The sequence below is a fragment of the Podarcis vaucheri genome, assembly GCF_965113315.1.
Source record: "Podarcis vaucheri genome assembly, chromosome: 3".
Taxonomy (NCBI): domain Eukaryota; kingdom Metazoa; phylum Chordata; class Lepidosauria; order Squamata; family Lacertidae; genus Podarcis; species Podarcis vaucheri.
Genome location: NC_138761.1, coordinates 7,392,736 through 7,413,574, shown reverse-complemented (window position 1 = coordinate 7,413,574; position 20,839 = coordinate 7,392,736). Strand labels below are relative to the sequence as shown.

General features: G+C 43.3%; 2 protein-coding genes across 3 annotated transcripts in view; one reads left to right on the top strand and one right to left on the bottom strand.

Moving 5' to 3' along the window:
- The window catches only part of LOC309529575 (uncharacterized protein), a 64,312-nt gene extending 49,466 nt beyond the window's left edge, over positions 1-14,846 (bottom strand). The window contains exons 1-6 of one of the 2 annotated variants that reach the window (XM_082217943.1): positions 14,751-14,846; positions 13,474-13,590; positions 13,071-13,160; positions 12,789-12,902; positions 12,374-12,463; positions 7,217-7,333 (exon numbers count right to left, since the gene is read on the bottom strand). In XM_082217943.1, the coding sequence (XP_082074069.1) occupies positions 7,217-7,333; positions 12,374-12,463; positions 12,789-12,902; positions 13,071-13,160; positions 13,474-13,590; positions 14,751-14,808 (586 nt within the window). In that variant the 5' untranslated portion in view covers positions 14,809-14,846. The remainder of the gene's footprint in view (positions 1-7,216; positions 7,334-12,373; positions 12,464-12,788; positions 12,903-13,070; positions 13,161-13,473; positions 13,591-14,750) is intronic. The other variant, XM_082217944.1, reaches the window with a different exon arrangement.
- LOC309529593 (uncharacterized protein) overlaps positions 1-20,839 on the top strand; it is a 50,950-nt gene that overhangs the window by 19,484 nt on the left and 10,627 nt on the right. The window lies entirely within an intron of this gene.

The window sequence follows — 20,839 nt, the reverse complement described above, 5'->3', positions numbered from 1 at the left end:
TCAATCACTAGAGCAGGTCGAGGAGCTTCTGGCACGGGCACTTTCACTGCTCTTTGGCCTGGCTGCAGTGCCCTGACGTTGGCAACCAGGCGTTGGCTTTTACCTGCTCCGTTTCTCCCTGCTCTCCCCCCTCAACTGCTCCCACCATCCCTTGCCATTCCTTCCTCTGGGGGCAGACTCTGGCAAAGTGGCCTGGCTGTTGGCAGAGATAGCATTTCCGGGCTCCCTTTCCCTCCTTCTTCGCCCCCTCACTGGGCTTTGAAACTGCGCGCGCGCGGGCTGTTCCGATTTCCATCGGCTCTGCCGGCGGGAAAGCTGGCTCAGGAATGTCTGGAATGCGTAACTCCTTCCAACGTTCCCCTCTCCCTTCCCGCCTCTCCAAGGCTCTTGCCTCCTGGCGCGCTCCAATGGTCAGCGCAGATTTGGTCAGCTGATCCATAGACACCGCCCTGGGGCTCCTGGCCAGCTCGTCTTTCACAGCTGAAGAAAGACCTTCTTCAAATAGCATCTGAATGGGTGCTGCCGATAAATCCCACCCCAATCTGTGAATCAGCATGGTAAATTCAGTCCAGTACTCACGGACAGATCTGCTTCCCTGCTTGCAAGCCATTAGCTGTCTGCGCACCACCCCTTCCTCAATATCGCTGGAAAACATGATATCCATTGCACGAAAGAATTTCATAGTGTCCTTTAGGATATCGTTGTGCGTTGCCATCAGGGGTCGAACCCAGTCCCGCGCCCCCTTCTCAAGATGCCCAATTACGAAAGCAACTCGCGATTCCTCATCAGGGAACTCATCAAACTGCAAATTCAGGGCATATTGCATCTCAGTCCTAAAGGCATGGTAATCCTTGGGGTCCCCCCCAAACTTCTGCACCAATCCTGGTACCTTTCTGGGGAACTGAGTGGTTCTCCCCTTTTTGTCAGCATCCTGAGCCCTTCTCTCCTCGAGCCTCGCCGTCTGCAGCGCAAGTTGGACCTCCAGAGCTTGATACCTTTCTTCCAAGCTTGGACCAGCTCCAACCCCTGCCTCTCCGGTTCCGGCTGGGTTGCTCATGATGCTTTCTCCTGCACAGGCAGCGTACAAAGACTGTCAGACTGCTGTCAGGGGATGATTAGCTGCTTGTGCTTAAAATTGTGCCCCTTCAGAGTTTGTGCGGCCCCACAAACCTCTGTGTGTGACAGAGCTCCTCAGACATGTCTGCTCTAGTCACTAGTAGAGTCTGAAAGTGGCTGCCTGCGGAAGCGCTTCCAGCAAAGAAGTTCCTTAACAGAAACGCGTCTCCTGGACTCACGACGTGGCAGCTTCCGGCGAAGCATGGGTCTCCCTGCAGTTGCTTCTGACACCTCCCCGCTATTTTCGCTGGAAGTGTCTCTCACCCCTTTCTCTCCCCTGCTGTTTCCTGCCTGAGCTGCTACGTCTCTCTCAGCATTACTGAGATCCTCCTCCAGAGACCCCTCGCTCCCCCTCCTTGTCCCTGCTTTAGCTGCTGACTCTCTCCCAGTCTCTGGGAGCCCTACCACCTCCCTTTCCTCTGATGTCAGTTCCCTGACAATACACATCCTTTATTAGGCCTAACTAACCACACATTATCAGACACCATATACAAATTGTGCAAAATACGAGCTCAACGTAACAAACTTTGTCCCAGTCAGATCTTTAACTCCAGGGAAAATCAATTTGCATAAATAATACAACACTAGGACATCACCAATTAATTAATAACCACTAAATCCCTTTATAATGGGCCAGTTTTTCTACATGGACATCACTCAAAAATTCAGCCACTATTAAAATAATTTGATCATTCCTGTCTGAGAGCAGGTCCTGAACCATTGGTTTCCCCCAAAAACCTTTAGCTTATTTGCATGTCCACCACATATAGAAGAATAAGCCATCTATTTGCTTACATTTCCAACATTTACTTGCCACATTTTTACACATCTTGGCAAGTTTATTGGCATTCAATACCACCTGCACCTCATTTTAAAATGATTTTCTATAAGTGTAAAAGGAGCAGTAAATTTCATTTCCTTTTTCCATGACTTCTTTTCCAAGATTGATGCAAATGGTAGATCATTTTGGTCATACTACTTGATATTCTATAAATTGGGCAAAGTCGGAAGTAAAGGTGTCTTTATTGATTCAGCTAAGTATTATCAGTTCCATATTTGCAGAGAATCAATTAGATATTTAGGTATAATCATACCAAAGGATATTACCCAATTAGCAGTATGTAATATAATAAAAGTACCTAATGAGGTTTCTTTATATATTGATAGAATTATAGAATCAGAGAATTGGAAGGGACCCCAAGGGTCATCTACTCCATCCCTCTGCGATGCAGGAATCTCAACTAAAGCATCCCGGACAGCTGGCCACCCAACCTCTGCTTAATAACCTCCAAGGAAGGAGCGTCCACAAGCTCCTGAGGGAGACCGTTCCACTGTTGAACAGATCTTACATTCATTAATTTCCCCCCATATGTCTAGTCAGAATCCTTTTCTTGTAACTTGAACCAATTGGTTAGAGTCCTACCCTCCAAGGCAGAAGAAAACAAGCTTGCTCCCTCTTCCATGTGACAGCCCTTGAGATGGCTATCATATCGCCTCTCAGTCTCCTCATTTGCAGACTCAACATACCGTATTTTTTGCTCTATAAGACTCACTTTTCCCCTCCTAAAAAGTAAGGGGAAATGTATGTGCATCTTATGGAGTGAATGCAGGCTGCGCAGCTATCCCAGAAGCCAGAACAGCAAGAGGGATCACTTCTTTAGCTGCGCAGCGATCCCTCTTGTTGTTCCGGCTTCTGAGATTCAGAATTTTTTCTTCTTCTTTTCCTCCTCCAAAAACTAGGTGCGTCTTATGGTCTGGTGCATCTTATATAGTGGAAAATGTGGGTACCCAACTCCTTCAGCCGTTGTCAACATAAGGCTTGGTATTCAGAGCCTTGATCATTGGACAGGTCTCCTCCGCTCCTCTGGTCAATATCCTTCTTAAATGCCAAATCCTCATTTTTTAATTAATAATTGCATTTTTAGTAAGGATATTCTTGGAGTTGCAGAACCCCATAGGCATTTCCTAATTAAGGAATTCCTTTTCTGGAAATATTTACTACATATATGACCTGGAATTCTATTCACACAATAGATTATTCTGGTAATAATGTTCGTTTGAGAGTATTAACCCTTCCGCATAAGGGCAGGTTAAATGACTCCCATCTATTAATATATAAAGAAAACTCATCAATTACTTTGTTTAAATTACATGCTACTAATTCGGTGATATACATTGGTATGATTATACCTAAATATCTAATTGACTCTTTGCAAATATGGAACTGATAGCTCTTAGCTGAATAAATAAAGTCACTGTTACTTATATGAAGCGATACCGACTTTGCCCAATTTATAGAATATCTTGAGCAGGGCTCGCACTGGCTGTCCTCCGATGTCTCTGTGCACCGGCAACCATAACAGAAGATCCGGAAGAAAATTTGGCAAAAGGTTGCTTCAGTTGTTTCTGGAATCCAGGTTTCTGTTCTGTTCAGTGTTTCTAAGCTATGACACACCGGAGGCTTGCCCAATTTACTGGAATTTTGAGCAGACAACCAAACATTAGCACAGGGAACATGGATGGATTGTTAGATAACAAAATCTCAGACCCTCCAACATTCTGCCAATTAAACTTGGGACTTGCGTCTTTCAGTGCCATACTCCCGGGTAAATGAGCTGGGGCTTCCCCTCTTCAGCCCCCGGTTGTTGTTGTCTCCTTCTCCTCCAGTGGGGGCAGCATTGGGCGGAGGAAGAATGGCTAATGGGTCCAGTGGGGGCAGCTTGATCTGCATCACCAGCAGTCCCCCTCCTCCTCTGCTTCTATGGACTAAAGTGCAGCTGCCTTTTTTTCACCAAAGACATTTATCTTTGGGTTCTGAGCTCTCACAAGAGCCAGATGACTGGCAAGGGAGCTCAGCACAAAAACCGGGACAGCCAGTCAGAAACTGGGATAGCTTCTGTAATTCTGTGATGTCCCAGTTGAATCAGGACTGTTGATGGATAAGCAATCTTGTCTTGATATCAGGCATAGTGGACCTGTGACCCTCCGATTGTTCTTGGACTACAATTCCCATCATCCATGAACTGCATTTCCCACAAGCCCTGGTTTATTCTGCGTGGGTTGAAGCCAAAGGGAGAGGGGGAGGAAATTATAAGCAGCATGAGGATGAGCTGAGCCCACTCAAGGTAGACACCAACACTACCTCCCCCCCCAAAGGTGTTACGATATGAAGGCAACGCAGCTGCAAACTGGTAGCTTGAAAACATCACATGATGTGGCTAGCTGTGGGAAAGAATCTTCCCGGAAGTTCACAGGCTTCAAGAGTTTGTTTTCTGAGTGTAATATGAGACCTTCCTGTTGCGTATGTGTGGGAAGTCTTTGTCACTTGCTTGCTGAAGTCTGAACAGATCTGACGTGTTTTCTGTAGTGCTGCAAAGTCAGAAATAAAGAGATGTAAAAGGATTTCTGACTATCTCCTATCCCTGCTAGGGAAGCAAGGAGGGAGGGGTGTGCATTTTCCACACTGGGAAATGTCGCCTATCGAGATCTATCCTGGACTTGCAGGGATTGCAGCCAGGGCAGATCACCGGTAAGCAAGCCAGGAGTCTGGGAGAGTTGCCAGCCTCTCCCTAGGAGGCTTGTTTTCCAACAAAAGGTACCCTTTCCTCAGTCCATTTCAGCACCCCCTGCCCCAACCTGGTTTCCTAACATTGTTTATCCTTTCCACTGCTGTTTTCTTTCTCCTCCCTGGAGTCTTCCAAACCAGTCAATAATCCCATTGTGGAAGTATACCTGAAGGAGCATCTCTACCCTCATTATTCAGCCCGGACACGGAGGTCCAGCTCCAAGGACCTTCTGGCAGTTCCTCCATTGGGAGAGGCGAAGTTACAGGGAAGCAGGCAGAGGGCCTTTTAGGTAGTGGTGACTAAGGAACTAAGGGCAACGGCACCAGCGTGGTATTAGTCTAATACCTGAGAGACATGGGTTCATGGGAGAAAAGGATGTACATCGCCTTGAGTTCCTTGGTGAAAGTTGGGAGAGAAATGTCTAAACAAACAAATTGAAAGTGGCATGGATATGTGTTCCTATGTGTTGAACTTCAGATATCCTTTTCTGCTGGTATTTTATTTTAATTGGCATGTGCAATTATACTTGGCTATGTTATGAATTAATGTATGTAAATTAAAGTTGAAAAGAAAGACCCAGATCAATGATTGAGTCAGGGATCTTGATCACTAGGCAGCAATAGCCCTTCCCGACTCTTCAGTCCCACCTCCCTGAGTTCCTTCTTTCCTTCTCAAAGTTCCACATAACACCCCTTCAGAAAATTCCGAGTCCTACTCAGAGTACACCCATAGAAATCAATAAACCTGATGTGCATTTAGCAGCATTAAATACCACTCTCAGTGACCTATTGGCATCCACAAGGCAGTGGTTCCTGAATAATCAGCTCCAGTTAGGTCATGGCTCCAGTCTGGGTTGAGTTCAGCCTATCCCACCCGTGTTCACATAACCAACTTGGCAGTGGAACCCAAGCTCTGCCTGGGTGCATGAAAAGCAGTGGCTGCAGTTATCTCCTCCTGGAACACAGGGATGAGAACTTCAGTAAAGAGGAATCTTGGGCAGATATGATGCGCTTCCTCTGGAGGTGGGCCATATAAATGCTTTTTTTTAAAAAAATGAAAAAAATACAATTTTAGATTTGCAGGTTAATATACGTTTAATTAGATGATCATCTGAACAGACTGATTTTTATTTCATTGTCTGCTTTCACAAATGGATTGATCAGGACCACTTACACAAGCAAAGATCCAGAAGAATCAGTGTAGCCATCAGGCGTTCACACTGATGGATGTGGGCTGCTCACTGATGTCACTCGAGGGCACAGCATTGTGCATTGAAGCCACAGTAAGCCGGAAGAGTTAGACCAGATGGGCAGCATTTGGTGAGTTCCTCCTGGCAGAACCCCCCTTTTCCTCTTACATTGATAATTGTCCTCCTGAATAAAAGAATGAAGGAAATCTGTAATCGATTGCACTTTCAGGAGCCTGGAGTCAGATTGCTCACCTTCAGGAGATGAGGGAGGATTATAGATTTGTAGTGTTGGAAGGACTCAATGGAACATTTAAGGCCACCCTGCAATACAGAAATCTGCAGCAGAAAGGAAGAGGACATGCAGGCCCAGCCCCAGAAGAGCTCTCAAAGGAATTTGCAAGATCAATGCCGTCATCCCCTGGCCCATCCTGGATATCAGGATGGGCCGCTGGCAGCTGCTGACTTTGAGGACTCCATCACAGCCTAGAATAGATCTATTAAATTATTTCTCATCTCCAGCCTCAGATTGCAGTTGCTTTCCAATTCATTTCTTCAGTATTTCTAAGAGGCAGAATGAACTATCACCATTGTGTGTATCTGAAGAAGTGTGCATGCACACGAAAGCTCATACCAAGAACAAACTTAGTTGATCTCTAAGGTGCTACTGGAAGGAATTTTTTCATTTTGTTTTGACTACGGCAGACCAACACAGCTACCTACCTGTAACTATCACCATTGCTGGCATTCAAGAATTCCTCCCCTGGTTCAGGTCCTTAGGGACCATCAGGTTTCCAGCTCTGGTTCTACTGCTAGAAATTGTGATGTATTTTGGTACTTCAGGTGAGGTCTGGTGAGTGCAGAATGAAATGGGACTCTTTGTTGCCAAATCACATATGTGTTCTTGCAGCAGCAGCAGCAGACTGCTGGCTCATCCTTACTTACTCAGTGCTGTCTTAACATTTTGGAGAGTTAGATCAGAGCCGCCATTTTTTACTGCCCATGGGAAGTGCAGCTTGCACAGTTTGCACCCATATGAACATCTGTGGCATCAAAATTCCCTGTGCACAGATGAAAACCTTGAGGCTCTAATGCTTAAAAGAAGATGCAGAACCTAGAAGTGCTGCATCAAAACTGAATCCAAATTTAGACATCTAAAAATAGGGTTAATATACCTTGAGCGTATTATCTGCTACTCTGATCCATAAACTGATCAGTGATTATTTCCTTTAGCACAAACAAAGCCCTGCTTTCTCCAGTGAAGTCGCAGAGTGTAGATCAGCAAACAGGATTAAAAATTAGCAAACATTTGCACGATTGGGACCACCAAGTCATGGATACAACTTACTCCTACAGCAGCGTGCATTAGGACCACAGGGGACCCATGTAATCTCTCCAGAGGGACAGTTCACAGTCCTTGGGGCCAGGCAAAATCCTCCCAAGAATCCACACAATGGAGATCCACCTGTGCAAAAGAGAGGGAAGTAGATTTTCATCATTTGACAGAACTCTTAGTGCAATACAGAAATGTTAATTTGACGGGTGTTTTGTTTTGAGCCTTGGAATAGCACTTCAAAATAAATTGTCATTATTTGAAAGGACTTCTTGTGCAAAACATAAACATTCATTTGACTGATGTTTTGTTTTGAGCATTGGAAGAGCACTTCCAAGTATGAGAGCCTGAGGTCCTGGACCAGGAAATGGGAGACCAGCCTTCAAATCCAGCCTCATCATGAGGCTCACAGTGTCTCCTTGGGCCTCTCAGGGTCGTCGTGAGGATTAAATTAGGAAGAACCACAGAAGGCATCTTGAGCTCCATGGAGAAAAAGGTGGGAGATAAATGCAATCAGTAAATACATATTCAAAGCCTTCTGTAACAGCACATCAGTATTATTATGTCCCATAATACCGATGGGGAGATCGAGGCAGAGAGTGAAAGCCTGGTTTACCCGAGGCCAGCTGGTGAGCTCAGGGTGGAGTTTTACAGATTTGGATTGTCAGGCACGGAAGTCCTGATTTGACTGATGCTCCGGTCAACATCATCAGTGTTACATAGAATGGTTGATTTGGGGGGGATCTTCCGGAGGCGGCCCCAACGGTAATGGCGGTCTCCTTCTGAGTTCGGAAGGGGAAGGTCCGCAGGAACCGGGTCTGTCCGCTACGGCGCAGCGGAGACCCTTTCAAAAACCGCAGGCGGAGGAAGCCTGCGGCCGTGGGACTCGGCGAGTGCCAGAAGCGCCCCCCCATTGGTAAAGGGACCCCGTGAGGGGTTCCGGAGCAGAATGGGGGTGGCGCGGCACTGAGAGTCAATCGCTACTTCTGCGAAGCAAAGCCATGCAGCTGCCTAATCCCTGCTATTGGTCTGCCAGAGACAATAAGAAAGTGTTGCACCGTTTATGAACATCTGTTACTACTTGTGAATACTCTGCATGTGAGTTGGACACTGTTGCCTTATATTGAATTGTTGCCTTTACTGGAAAGTGAAAGCTATAAAGGTAAGATTGCCTTTGGGAAAATTGCCTGGAAAAGTAACATCTTTGCTGAAAGTAACATTGTTGCTAAGGTGCTCCCCTAGAGGAGGACTGGGACATAGCTGGGGTTTTTCCATTACAGCTGGCTGGAAAATTTCCCCATCAGAAAAGAGGCTTGAACTGTGTGAGTGACCTTGAGGTTTCAAAAACAAAGTAATGGATCAGGAAAAACCCCAGCCTACAAGACCAAAAACTAGATATCAGCAACGAAGACATTCCGTAGTGGCACCTCCTGAAAAGGAAGATACTGGGCAGTTCGGTGCAAAAAATACAGGCCCTGAAGAGACACTAAATGCATCTTTAGACAAAATATTTGGAGCTTTGGAAAAACTGTCAACAAAAATTGACTTAAACACTACAACTATTAGCTCCAATACTCAAGCGATTGACCGCCTATTGCAGGACTCTAAATTGACAAGGAAAATTGCTGATGAGGCTAAAGAGAAGGTGCTGGTGGTAGAAGGAAAATTACAACCAATCAATAAACAACTAGAAGACCATAAGGCACAACTGTCTTTATTTGAATTGAGAGACAAACAGGCAAATTTAAGAATTAGGGCGGTACCGAAACTCGAAGAAGGCAAACTGTGTGAATTCCTCACACAGGAGTTTGAAGAATTTTGGGGCCTGGACTCAGAAAAGGATTTTAAGATACTGACAGCCTTCAGACTTGGCAAAGGCAATAAAGAAGGTAGGAAGAACAAGGTAAGGGACTGTTTGATTACACTCAGATCAAAGGAGGAGAGAGACAGAATATTAGGCCTACATTACCAGAAATCGCTGGAAATTGAAGATTCAAGAATAGAAATTTTTACAGATATCCCAAAACACCTATTGGACTTCAGAGCTAACTACAGAGACCTGGTGAACTTGTTAAGAAGAAACAGCATAATTTTCAGGTGGGAATTTCCCCAGGGGTTGTCGTTCACGTACAGAGGAAAAAAGGTGAAGATAAGATCCGAGGAGGATAAAGAGAGATTCCTGAAGGACCACGAGGAGAATCTACAAAAAGAGGCAGAGGGAAAAGAACCAAAACTAAAACCAGGAGTTTTGGACCTGGCAAAAATACCATTGGAACTGGATAAACCAGAAGTGTTACCACCAACAGACCAAGAACAAGAATTGGGAGCAGTTGGAGGAGACGCATAATAATCTCACAATGTCTCTGCAGATACTAAGTTGGAATATTAGAGGTTTGAACTCCCCTGATAAGAGGAAAAAAATCTTTCATCTATTGAAAAAGGAACAATTGGATTTGATATGTCTGCAAGAAACCCATGCGATCAGAACACATAGGAAAGTTTTAATCAACAAAAGACCAGGACAAGAATTTATCTCATCAGACAAAGTTAAAAAGAGAGCAGTGGTGATCTATGCAAAAGAAAATTTATCACCTAAATTTGTTTTTAAGGATGACCAAGGAAGATTTGTGGCTATTGAAATACAATATCAAGGTGAGAAATTTTTGATAGTAGGAATATATGCACCAAATGAGGGGAAATCAGAATTCTATAAGAAACTACGTGAGACATTGTTGGACTTTATGGACTATAACATCATTATGCTGGGAGATATGAACGGAGTGGTATCGACAAATATGGATAAATCAGAAAGACAAGTGGTGACAAAAGATGGAAGACTACCGAAAACCTTCTTTGAATTGACAGACAATATGGACTTAATTGACATTTGGAGAACTAAGAACCCCCTAGGTAAAGAGGGGACATTCTTTTCTGAAGCCCAAAAGACCTGGACAAGGATTGACCAAATCTGGGTAACTACAGGAATGGCTCCTAAGATTCAAAAAGTGGAAATCTGCCCAAAAACTTGCTCCGACCATAACCCTGTGAAGATGGAAATGAAACCAATATTTACTGGTTCCTTCAGATGGAGGATGAACGACGCCTTGTTTAGAGATTCAGAAATCACCAAGAAGGCCCAAAAAACTATAAAAGACTATTTCGAGATAAATTTGAAGACCACAGTGGTAAAAAGTATAATCTGGGACGCAAGCAAAGCCGTAATGAGAGGGTTCTTGATACAACAAAATGCAATAAAAAGGAAAACTCAAAATGAGAAAAAGGAGAAGATCCTGGAGAAAATAAGGGAAGGAGAGAAAAAAAATGAGACTTAAACCAAAACCCCAAGAGATTTTGAGAGAAATTAAGTTATATCAAGTACAATATATGAAAATGATAAACCAGGACATTGAATAGAAAGTTAAACAGATGAGACAAAAGACTTTTGAATCAGCCAATAAATGTGGAAAGTTATTAGCATGGCAGTTGAAGAAGAGACAAAAACTAAATACGATCACTAATCTTGAAGTGGATGGAAAGAACATACAGAAACCACAGGAGATTAGAAGCTGCTTCCAGAGATATTTTAAACAACTTTACACACAAGGGCCGCAGATTGAGTCTAAAATTGATCAATTTCTGAACTCAAATGGATTACAAAAAATTTCTCAAGAAAAGTTTTATTGAACTCTAAAATATCTGAACAAGAGGTGGAAGGCGCGATTCAGAATATGCAACTGGGCAAATCTCCAGGGCCTGATGGATTAACCTCCAAGTATTACAGAACTCTTAAAGACTATTTAATTCAACCTTTGAAGGAGGTTTGTAATGAAATTATGGAAGGGAAAAAGGCACCAGAGACGTGGAAAGATGCTTACATCACACTTATACCAAAAACTGAGATGGAAAAGACACAACTAAAGAATTACCGCCCCATATCCCTACTTAATGTGGATTACAAAATATTTGCAGATATTTTGGCTAGAAGACTGGAAAAAGGTTTTGGCAGAGGTGATACATAAAGACCAGGCCGGCTTTCTTCCTGGAAGACACTTATCGGACAATACAAGGAATGTAATTGACATTCTAGAAAAGCTGCAGGTGAACATTAATACAAAAGCAGTTTTGATTATTGTAGACGCGGAGAAAGCCTTCGACAACATTTCCTGGAGTTTTATGAAGAAAAATCTTCATGGGATGGGGGTTGGTCAGAACTTTGAAAATGGTATAGGTGTGATATACTCTGAACAAAAAGCTAAATTGATAGTAAATAATATGGTTACAGAAGAGTTTAAAATTGAGAAAGGGACACGACAAGGTTGCCCAATTTCCCCATTGCTTTTTATTTCGGTCCTGGAGGTTTTGCTAAATATGATTAGAAGGGACCAAATGATTCAAGGTATTCAGGTCGGAGTTAAACAATATAAGCTCAAAGCCTTTGCAGACGATCTAGTGATGACATTACAGGAGCCGATATCTAGCACCAAGAGGGCTTTAGAAGTAATCCAGGACTTTGGTCAAGTGGCAGGTTTTAAGCTGAACAAAACGAAAACTAAGGTTTTGGAGAAAAACTTGACACTGACAGAGAGAGAGAGGTTTCAGAAGGAGACAGAATTAACACTAGTAAAGAAGACTGGCAGATGCAACTAATGGACTACATGGAGATGGCGGAGTTGACTAGCAGAATCCGAGACCAGGGAGAAGACTCAGTGGAAGAAGATTGGGGAAAATTCAAAATCTATTTGCAGAAATATTGTAAAATTTCTGAATGTTGATGAGATTGAAAAGAATTGTGGGGGTTCTAGCAACAAGATAAAAACTAAGATTAAACCAACAACAGGTAAATTAACGGGCTATGAATTTGCTGAATTAACTTTGAAAAGGGATACAAGAACGGGGGATGCGAGGAAGTCAGGAGAATATGTGAATTTAAGTTCTAAAATTAAGAAAGAAGGAATTTTTGTGTTTTTTTATATGTGCCTTTTCTTTTTATTATTAGTTTTTAATGTATGTATTTTTGTATTTTGTATTTTTGTGCTAAATGTGTGTATTGTTGTATTTTGCAGTATGCATTTGTGTTTTTCTCTTGTCCTTGTCTTTGTACTTTTTCTATATTTTGTAAAATCCAATAAAAATTTCTAAAAAGAAAAAAAAAGATTTGGGGGGGGATCTTACCGGTCCTCCTGGGATTGCTGTCTGGAAGGTCCTCGTTCGAATCCTCATAAACGATTGAGTTCCCATTTATCGGTCCCAGGTCCTGCCCACCTAGCAGTTCGAAAGCATGTCAAAGTACAAGTTTATAAATAGGTACTGCTGCAGCAGGAAGGTAAACAGTGTTTCTGTGCGCTGCTCTGGTTTTGTCAGAAGTGGCTTAGTCATGCTGGCCACATGACCTGGAAAAACTGTCTGCAGACAGATGGGGGCTCCCTCAGTCAGTAAAGTGAGAGGAGCGCAGCAACCCCAGAGTTGTTCGCGGCGGGAATTAACTGTCAGGGGTCCTTTACCTTTACCTATTTGGTTATATATATATTTATTTACTGCATATATATCTCTTTTGTGAAAACAAAACAACTCAATGGATATCACTTACCCAAGCAGCAGATTCCGTTGCTGCCACAGGAGACCCCTGTAATTTCTCCATTGGCACAGTTTGTAGTTGCTGAATAATGGCAAGTTCCTCCTAATAGTTCACATATAAATTGCCCTGTGTAAAAGAGAAGGGAAATAAATTCGTTTCAAGGGGGCAAAGGGGTTGCCAACTACTTTTTTTCCAAACTAGAACCCTGCGTATTTAGTGGGATGACCAACTTTTACAGGCTTCTGCTGCCTCTCAAAATGCTAACTACTGTTTCATTGGCCAACATCATCTTACCGGTCCTCCTGGGCTCGCCGTCTGGAAGATCCTCGTTTGAATCCCCATGATCGGTTGAGTTCCCATTGATCGGTCCCAGGTCCTGCCCACCTAGCAGTTCGAAAGCATGTCAAAGTGCAAGTTGATAAATAGGTACTGCTGCAGCGGGAAGGTAAACAGTGTTTCCGTGCGCTGCTCTGGTTTTGCCAGAAGCGGTTTAGTCATGCTGGCCACATGACCTGGAAAAACTGTCTGAAGACAGACGGGGGCTCCCTCAGTCAGTATAGCGAGAGGAGTGCACCAGAGTTGTTCGCGACGGGAATTAACTGTCAGGGGTCCTTTACCTTTACCTTTATATATATATTTATTTACTACATATTTATCTCTTTTGTGAAAACAAAACAAGTCAATGGATATCACTTACCCAAGCAGCAGATTCCGTTGCTGCCACAGGAGACCCCTATAATTTCTCCATTGGCACAGTTTCTAGTTGCTGGGAATTGGCAAGTTCCTCCATATAGTTCACACAGCAAATCTTGCCCTGTGTAAAAGAGAAGGGAAATAAATTCGTTTCAAGGGGGCAAAGGGGTTGCCAACTACTTTTTTTCCAAACTAGAACCCTGTGTATTTAATGGGATGACCAACTTTTACAGGCTTCTGCTGCCTCTCAACCAGTTAACTACTATTTCATTGGCCAACATTAGCAAGGGTCAGATTGGTCCTCTTTTTCTGCAGACACTCCAGCTGATTCTTGAACCCTGTAAGGGTGCTGGCACTTAGCTGCACCCAGCCACTTGGGTGGCGTATAAATCATAAAATTATGATGATGATGATTACTGCTCCTGGGATCTTTTCAGCACAGCTGCCAAACCGAAATTTTACAGGTTGCTAATGGAAGACGAGAAAAATGAGCAGATAATGCACCCACATACCCACATAACTGGCCACTAAGTCAGCCTTCCTTCCATTCTACTGAAGGTTCCCCTTTGCTTTCAACATCTGCCAATCAGAATTACTGTTGTTCTGAGCTTCAGAAATACCTTGCCTCTGAGAATGGTATTTTCTGTCATCTTCCCAGTAGTGTTGCCAATGTGTCTAGCTCAGCTCACACCCAACTGTGCTGGCTATAGTCTTTCTCGGCTCCCAGCCAGATGCTGTGCTGGCTATAGTCTTTCTCGGCTCCCAGCCAGATGAAAAGAGGGTAAGGCCCACCCATTTGCCCAATGGGCACCATCTCTTAATTGGCTATGCTCATGGGATCCTGAGGTGGCAACTGTGGGCATTCTTTAACAAAGAAACCTGCTGGGTTAGGTCTACAATAGAATCCTTCATCAGATTTTTACTCTTCATAGATCCAGGACCTCTGGAATTAGGAAGGACTTGGGGATCATGGACACTAACTTTTCCAAATTCACAGCAATATAAATGACCACCATGGAACATGCCTTCTTGCTCATTCTGCATCCTGAACATTTCTGCTTTTGCAAAAGCCTTGTATTCAATTTCAATATTAAATATATTGTTAAACACTTTCCTCCTCCACCACCCCTTTTAAGCAGCCAGATAGAATAGGGAGCAGCCAATTCATGCTGTTGTTCCACCTACAGCAGTTTCTCAGGGTCTCTGGCAGGGGACATACCTGGGATTCAAGCTGAGACCTTCTGCATTTCCAGCAGCTACTCCCTTCCTGTGCCCTCTTACCTGCAACAACATGGAAGAGGATGAAGACCAGAGTAAAGCTGAGGTAGAGGAACCTCATGGCAGCAGTTTTCTCTGAGATCTCTGCCAAAGGGAAGGCACTCTAAGGCAGAAGGAAGTGGAGTTTGGATGGAACAAAGAGGTTCTCTCTACTTATAGCGTTGAAGTGCCAAATCCAGTAACTGTCAGCATAGAATCTGAACCCTCCAGGCCCCTTTCTCTTAAATCATCCTAAGCCATTTATTTATCTTGCACATTATCCTAAGATTTACCCACACAATCACCTTTCTCATATATTGACAATCTGTCCTGTGCTCCAGGCTACAAACAGGTATTTCGTGCAACTCTCAGCATCCAAACTCTTCTCTCTTAACTCATCCTATGCAATTTATTCATCTTGGAGAACTTCCTAATATTTACCTGCAGAACCGCCTTTCTCCTGCTCTTTTCTTTCCATATCAGTTAACAGATTTCCTGTCATCTCACAAAAGCTGTTGCCAACTTCACAGAGCCTGGATAGAAAGGAAGTGGAATTTCGGGTAAGAGCTCAGCTGTAATGCAGTTTGATACAACCTCTTTGGATTGGACTGTTCAGTTTGACTGCAGTTGCCATACCTACCAAGAAAGAATCTTTTCAGTGTGCTTTTCTCCTGGTCTGTACCTTTTTGGATGCATTTAGCTTAACATGCTTGTTTTTGTGATTCATGTAGTTTTATGTCCATTGCCGCCATTATGGGCTTCCCACACAAACATCCACATAAATCAATGACTTCATCCCATCATCCATAAGTTATAAAGACAAGCAAGAACAAGAAATGTAAGAATTAACAAAAAGAAAGAAACCACCAAGAAGATATAAGGAGACAACTGTGAGCAGAAACATTGTTTAAATTGTTTTGATCAGTTGTACTCTGCTTTTCAGTCAAAAGGTTCCCAGAGTGGCTTATGTACAATTTAAAAAAACAAAAAAGGAAACATGGCACAGGAAGGGAAAAGGGAAACAAATACCTGAACTGCTTACCAATTTGTAGACAAGAGTCAGCTTGACCTCCAGCAAAAGCAGATGCCATGAGCCCTACTTCCTATCTCTTCCCAAGAGACAATCTCGTGGAGTGGTCCATTTGGAGGTCTATCTTTCCTGCACTGCTTGCATCTCCCCTGGGAGCCTGTGCACTTTCCTTCCTTGGAGGTTTATAAGCAGAGGTTGGATGGTCATCTGTCATGGATGCTTTAGCTGAGATTCCTGCATTGCAGAGGTTGGAGTAGATGAGCCTTCAAGTCTCTTCATGAGAAATGTTGCTTTTTCAGATGGTTTTTTTAGAATAAATAGTGCTTTTAATTATTGCTTTTTTGTAAAGGTCATAAGGCCATAAGGATGCAACAATTAGGGATTTTTTTTATCCGGGGGTCTTTTAACATGATTTGTATTTGGGGGTTATTTATAGGGTGCTATATCTTTAGGAGCTTCTGGCTTAAGAATTCTAGCAAGAAGAACAGGTGTTTGCATGCTTCAATAAGTTTGTTCTTGGAACCTAGACATTAAACCTGCTTTCACATGTGGCTAAAAACAACTTGTGGTTAATAGTGCTTGTGAGGGAGTCTGACAAACAGGGGAATTTTAGGATTGTAATCAGGCGGTCGTGAAATCCTTGACCTCTGCGCACAGAGGAGGGGCTTGCGCTCGGAAAAGGAATATATACATGTGTTCTGTTCAAATGAGGTGTGCCTGCTTTGGTCACCCATCTTGCAAATATGTTTTTTTTGTGATCACTAAAATAAATTCATGCTGCTTCATTGAGTTTGCTCAGAATTAAATTCAAGGGTCCCAACCGGGACCTGTGTTTTTATATCTCACCCCTTCCAACTCTGCAATTCTATCATTCTATGATTCTAAGAAGATTTATTCCCAGTGGCTATGAATAATCTGTGATTAAATACATGTGAAAACTGTAGTGATGCCCTTAGGCTGAGGGAACTGCTCCTGTTGTTGAGGAGCAGGGGAAGAAGTTTCATTTTTCTGTCATTTATATCTCACCTTTTCCTCCATGGAGGTCCTGGTGACTTTCTTACCTTCCTTATTCAATCCTCACAAGAACCCTGTGGGCTAGGTAAGGCTGAGAGTGAGTGATTGGCCCAAGGTCACCCAGTAAGCTTCGTGGCTAAGGTGGGAGTGGAAGGCTGGTCTCCCAAGTCCTAGTTGGACCCTCTAAGCACGATATCACCCTGCCTCTCATACTTGAAAACGCCATTCCAATGCTCCAAATGAAACGTCGTCCGTCAAATTCATGGCTTTGCTTTGCACAAGAGGTCATCTCAAATAATGGCAATTTACTCCCCTCTCTTTTGCACAGGGTATCGTCATTTCTGCAGGGAAAGTGGCAGGATTTTGCGAGTTCCCCCAAAGTGCGAGCTGTACCTATGGATATTTGCCATGGACCTCTGTCGTGGTAATAAATTCAACTGTCCAGGTAAGTGATATCCATTGAGTTGGTGGTCCCACTCAGGTGGGAATGTTTGTTCATTCTTGATTCTGATTTTCTGATCGACACTAATGCTTAAATGAAGATGCAGAATCTAGAAGTGCTGCATCGGAACTGAATCTAACTTTGTACTTCTAAATATAGAGTTCATATGCCCTGAGTATATGATCCACTATTCTGATCCAGAAACTGATCCGTGACTATTTCCTTTAGTACAAGCAAAGCCCTGCTTCTGCTTCCTCCTGTGAAGATGTAGAGTGTAGATCAGGAAATCAGGATTGGAAATGAGTGAACATTCACACGTGAGTGGGACCACTTACCACTGCAGCAGCGTGCATCATCATCACTACAGTAGCCATCTTGAATATCTCCAAAGGCACAGATCTCAGTCTTGGGGGTCTGGCAAAATCCTCCTGCCCTTCGACATCCCAAAGGCATCCCTGTGTGAAAGAGAGGGGAGTAAATTGCCATTATTTGAGAGGACTTCTTATGCAAAACAGAAACATTAATTTGATGTCTGTTTTGTTTTGAGCAGTGGAATAGCACTTTCAAGTATGAGAGCCTGAGGTCCTAGACTAGGAAGTAGGAGACCAGCCGTCAAATCCCCCCTCATCGTGAGGCTCACTGGGTGGCCTTTGGCCAGTCAATCACTCTCAGCCTAATCTGCCTCGCAGGGATGTTGTGAGGATTAAATTAGAAAGAACCACAGAAGGCACCTTGAGCTCCATGGAGAAAAAGGTGGGATATAAATGCAATGAATAAATAAATATCCAAAGCCTTCTGTAACAGCAAATCAGTCTTATTATGTCCCATAATAATGATGGAGAGACCGAGGCTGAGAGTGAGAGTGTGGCTTGCTGGAGGCCAGCTGGTGAGCTCATGGTGGAGTCTCCATCTCTTAGCCACTGTGCTTCACCATCATATGTCTCTTCAGAGTTTGCTTAACAAGTTCTCACTTGCAGAAGCGCACACACAAGCGCGTGATAGAGAAGGAAAACTTCACCAGAGCCCTGATCTCTCTGCGCTCTGATTTTCACTGACTTGATAATGTTTACATGTTAGCAATATTGACAAAAGTGGGTGAGAGGCTTGCAATCCATCAGCCTCACTGTTTTTAGATGAGGGTGTATTGTCTTGTAATTCTTTGCATGTGGCCACGGTTGTACTCAGTTATATAGTTTCCATGCTTCTCTATCAATGATCACAGAATCATAGAACTGTGAGGTTGAAGGGAACCCAAAGGGTCACCTAGTCCTACCTAGCAAGGCAGGAACAATCATCATCTCGAACTCAGATCCACCACTCTGCTATGGACAGCCACCTGGCTCCAAGGTAGTGGTGAAGATGAAACTAATCATAGCAAAGGATACCTTATCAGAGCAATATTGCCTAAATAAGAAATCTAAGAAGAGTTGGCTTTAACAGCTTAAAATGTTAGAATTTTGAAGCTTAAGAACATTTTACAGCTTTTTTTTTTTTAATGGAACATGACTTTGATTCGAGAAGGCTACAGCTACAATTCTCTCATCTAGTCAACTGGATCTTGAAAATGAGAAACTCAGGGTGGGAAGGGACCTGTTCTAGTACTCTAACCACTTTACCACACTGCCTCCTTTTGGCTGAAGTTGCTGCTACAGAGTAAAACCTCCAATTCAGCTCCTGCCTTCATGGAACAACTTTAGAGCTGTGTTCCTCATAGTGCACCCTTCACCCCATCTTTCCTTATCCCCCAGTTTTGCCTGGCCTTGCCATACCACAGAGCACAACAGACACCTTGTCCTGGAAAGCAAGCTGGTCACAGTTTTGGATTGTCAAAGATCAGAAGTCCCAATTTAACTGATGCTGGAGGGACCTTTTATACTTACTTACTGCATCTTTTTCTCTTTTGCAAATAATAACAAGTTTTCAGAGGCTTATAGCTCATCTGCCCTGGGAGACACTCAAGCCAGTTGTTTGCCTTCTAAAAACATGGGTTCAGAATTGGCCACAGAAAACAATGGATCTATTAGATTATTTCTCACCTGCAGCCTAGGATTGCAGTAGCTTTTTTAAATAGTTATTAATTTCTCAAAGATTTCTAAAATGCAGCAATATCTATCACCATGTTTGCCTTCCTAGTATCCCTTGATGATGGTTTCACCCCTGGTTCAGGTCCTTTGGGACCGTGAGGTTTCTACCTCCTATTCTGCTGGATTTTATGGTGTATTCTTGCCCTTCAGGTGAGGTCTGGAAAGTGCAGAATGAAATGGAACTCTTTGTTGCCTAATGACATTTGTGTTCTTTCAGCAGCAGCAGACAGCTGGCTCATGCTCACTTACAGAGGGTTGTCTTAAAATTTTGTACAGCTAGATCTGAGCCACCAGTTTTTACTGCCCATGGGAAATGCAATCTGCACAGTTCACATTCATATGAACATCGGCAGTACCAAAACTCCTTGTGGGCAGATGAAAACCTTGAGGCTCTGAGGCTTAAAAGAAGATGAAGAAACTAGAGTTGTAGCATAAGAAAGGAATCACAATTCATACTACTGAAAACAGGTTTAATATGCACTGAGTATATTATCAGTTATACTGATTTATAAAATCATTGCTCACTATTTCCTTTAGCACAAGCAACACCCTGCTTCTGCTTCCTCCTGTGGAGGTATAGATCAGGAAATCAGGATTAAAAATGAGCAAACATTTACATGTGAGTGGGACCAACTCAGTGGATATCAGTTACTCCTACAGCAGGTTCCATTATTATCACAGGTGGCCCATGTCATTTCTCCATAGGTGCAGTTTGTAGATTCTGGGAATTGGCAAGTTCCTTCAAGTAGTTCATACAGCAAATCTTGCCCTGTGTAAAAGAGAAGGGAAATAAAATCATTTAAAGGGGGCAAAAGGGTTGCCAACTACTTCCCCCCCCTAATTAAACCCTGTGTATTTAATGGGATGACCAACTTTTACAGACTTCTGCTGCCTCTCAACCTGTTAACTACTGTTTCATTGGCCAACATTAGCAAGGGTCAGATCGGTCCTCCTTCTCTGCAAACACTCCAGCTGATTCCTGAACCTTGTAAGGGGGCTGACACTCAGCTGCACCCAGCCAGTTGGGTGGGTTTTGAATAATACAATTGTGTTTATTATTATTACTGCTCCTTAGATCTTTTCAGAACAGCTGCCACCTACCGGTAAATTTTACAGGTTGCTAATGGAAGGGGAGAAAAATGAGCAGATAATGTACCCACAGACCTGCCGATTGAGTCAGCCTTCCTTCCATTCTACTGAATGTTCCCCTTTGCTTTCAACATCTGCCAATCAGAATTACAGCTGTTCTGAGCTTCAGAAATACCTTGCCATTTGCGCCCTGTCGGAGAATGGTATTTTCTGGATTGTCCCCTGTAGTGTTGCTAATGTGTCTTGCTCAGCTCACACCCAACTGTGCTGGCTATAGTCTTTCACAACTTGGAAACCAAACGCTACAAACCAGGGAAGTAAGAGGTTCAGTTTGCGATCCTTTTTCAGAAGCCAAAGGAGCTTCGTTTTGAGTGTTATGCTTCCGTGTTGACTGCCACACTTTTGTTTTGAGTGCAAGACTTCTGTTTTGATTGTTATGCTTCCGATTTGAGTG